Raw genomic sequence first — 2,500 nt, forward strand, 5'->3', positions numbered from 1 at the left:
AAGTCAGGGACTTATAACAAAAGCTTTGTAAACAAAAGATTAAACTGAATCGAGCTTTAGGAAATGAAAGGAAAACAAGAGTCAAGTAATCACAGATCAGTCTGGGGCTGCTTAGATTGAAATCAGCGCGGGCTACTGGAGCGGAAAATGTTTAATTGAACTATTTCATTACGCGGAAGTTTACGTCCCCCTCGCAGAATCCAAAATATTTGTATCAGAGAAGCCTTTCTCTTCCTCCTCTAGGTTCGCGGCGATGAGACAGAAGACTGGCGGCCGCGGGCCCCCTTCCCTCACCCCTTCGCCCACCTGGGACGGGCCGGGGCGGCCCCACCACCCGCCCCCCCCCCCCCCGCACCTGTCGGCCTCGCCGTGGCCGCGGGGCTCGGGGCGTCTGGAAGCCCCCCTTCCCAGGGCACCTGCTGCCCCCAAACCGGAACCGGCCCGGTGGCGGACCCGCTGCGCGCAGGGCGCCACGTGATCTTTTACTAACCTTGGGTAACCTTTCGGGATCACCCGGATGTCTCGGGATCACTTTCTGCAACCTCTGAAAGCCGTAATCTATGGTTGGTTCATTAAGGGCTGTAACAGGACACAGAAATGTAGGTCAGGTTAATTACTTTTATGTCATCCATTACTCGTTTATTGCACGCTTACAAATAAATGTGTAATTCTCCTTCTCTGACGCTCTTGAAGGCAAGCGCCCCCCAACGCCAGCTCTGTCTTAAGGAACGGACTTCCCCCTTTCTTTCGCACATAAAGGCGATGATTATCTCTAATCTATAATTAGACGGGAAGAAAGGCAAAGGGTTCCTCGACACGGTGCAGAAACGGTGGCGCGGTCAGAAAGTTGCAAGTCTCGGGGCCACGTACACCAATCCCCACTGTCATGATCACTGCCGGCATCACGCAGTGCCTTCCACCCTGGCCAGGGATTTATGGGAAACTGGCAATTATGACATATGTCCAGCCATTGCTAGCTTCAGATTTATCCCTGTGGTCCTTTTCTGTCTAGCATATTGCCTGAGCACAAACTGGGCAGGAGGCGCACTTACTCTCGCAAAGCTTTAATAATCTGTGAATGGCTGACTACAAACTGATGTAGAGCACTATCATTCCACCAGCCTCACGGAATTGCCGGCCACAAATAGTAATTAATCTTTTTATCCCTCAAATTGTAATTTTGACTATGAACTGTGCGCGGCCATAAATCAGCGGCACACGCGCTGTGTGTACAGTGCATGAATCACGGCCGGGACTCCGTCCGACTGCACACTCCGTGTTTAACAAGCTTTATAAGGAGCCATTGGGCTTTATTATGGCTCTGCCTGACTCCAACAAAAACTGAGCCCGGAGGCCCGGGGACGCGAGTTAAGATGAAAATACTTATTAGAGTGCATTACTTCTTGATGTAGATATCGTTTTCCGCGGAGTAACGCCACGGTGCATGGCACGACATAAATCAGGGGGTTTTCTGAGCCTAATAGGACCTGCCGCCATCTATTCATTACGTAGCCGCAATTTGGGCCATCACTCATTAGCACGTAATTTGATGATTAACACCACCCAACTCAGCGGGTCTGCACGGCGCGGGGAACACAAAGGCGCCGGCTTCGAGGAACAAGGTTAGAGGCTGCCTTTGAAAGCGTTCTCCGAAATAACCGGTCACCGTTTTCCTCGAGCGCCGGCGTCAGCACCCACGGTGGGTCACGCGCACGGACGCTCTGATGATGCGCCCGTAAGCCGAGGGCCACAATATGATCTGACATCCCCTCATGCATCCCGGAGACAAAGGTCCACGCAGGAATGTGAAGTAAGACATTTTCTTGTTAATAAAGCATTGATCCGACGTATTGATTTTACATGACATGGCTTTTGCTGCGATTTCGCCCTCTTTTTTCTTTGCAAATAGTAAAGCTCTTCAGAACGCCTCCGCGTGTGTGACGCGGCCGTCCAACTCTCTGTGATGTAAATTCCGTATGTGTAAAACCACTTCATAATCAAACCATTAATCATCAGAAGCTGTCAGCGTTGACTTGGGGACAATTTGTCATATCTCTGCCTGCCCAGGACGAGGGCGTCCGGCAAAAGTTGTGGCGCGGCCGGCCGGGCGGCTGGGCCTCACCGAGCCACCCGGGCCAAAGAGGATTAGATGAAGTATTACATTGCTTGATTAGGGAACAAAAAGGGTGGCCCACTGTGCATTTCTAACGTGTCCGGTGTCTCCTCTCTCCCAGCTAATCGCCATGACTGTTTGACTTAATGAATCGGCCTGATGAAAGGTGATCAGAAAAGATAGATGGGCGGCCACTATTGATTTCATGCAAATGCCCCTGACAGGTGATGGACGCTTTAATGCAAGCTTTCAGAAGCTTTATGACTTGTAATAACCATACACTCTCATTCTGGGAGAGACATTTTCCAATGTTTCAGTTGAATTGATATTCTCCTTCCAGGACTGAAAATATTTTAACGCGGCATAAATACGAGGGTACCTTTCACC

The 2,500-nt window shown here is 50.4% G+C and overlaps 1 protein-coding gene and 1 long non-coding RNA gene across 14 annotated transcripts in view; one reads left to right on the top strand and one right to left on the bottom strand.

The window, feature by feature from the left end:
- Positions 1-677, top strand: part of LOC147576238 (uncharacterized) — a 1,537-nt gene extending 860 nt beyond the window's left edge. Inside the window, exon 2 of the long non-coding RNA XR_015241926.1 lies at positions 244-677. This is a non-coding gene — a long non-coding RNA (uncharacterized LOC147576238). The remainder of the gene's footprint in view (positions 1-243) is intronic.
- The window catches only part of EBF3 (EBF transcription factor 3), a 127,974-nt gene that overhangs the window by 12,291 nt on the left and 113,183 nt on the right, over positions 1-2,500 (bottom strand). For all 13 annotated transcript variants that reach the window (XM_086681190.1, XM_086681201.1, XM_086681203.1 and 10 more), the window contains one exon: positions 491-579. In XM_086681190.1, coding sequence (XP_086537316.1) covers positions 491-579 — 89 coding nt within the window. The remainder of the gene's footprint in view (positions 1-490; positions 580-2,500) is intronic.

Source organism: Puma concolor, chromosome D2 (assembly GCF_028749965.1).
Source record: "Puma concolor isolate L17-30 chromosome D2, mPumCon1.1.hap2, whole genome shotgun sequence".
In the NCBI taxonomy this organism is placed as follows: domain Eukaryota; kingdom Metazoa; phylum Chordata; class Mammalia; order Carnivora; family Felidae; genus Puma; species Puma concolor.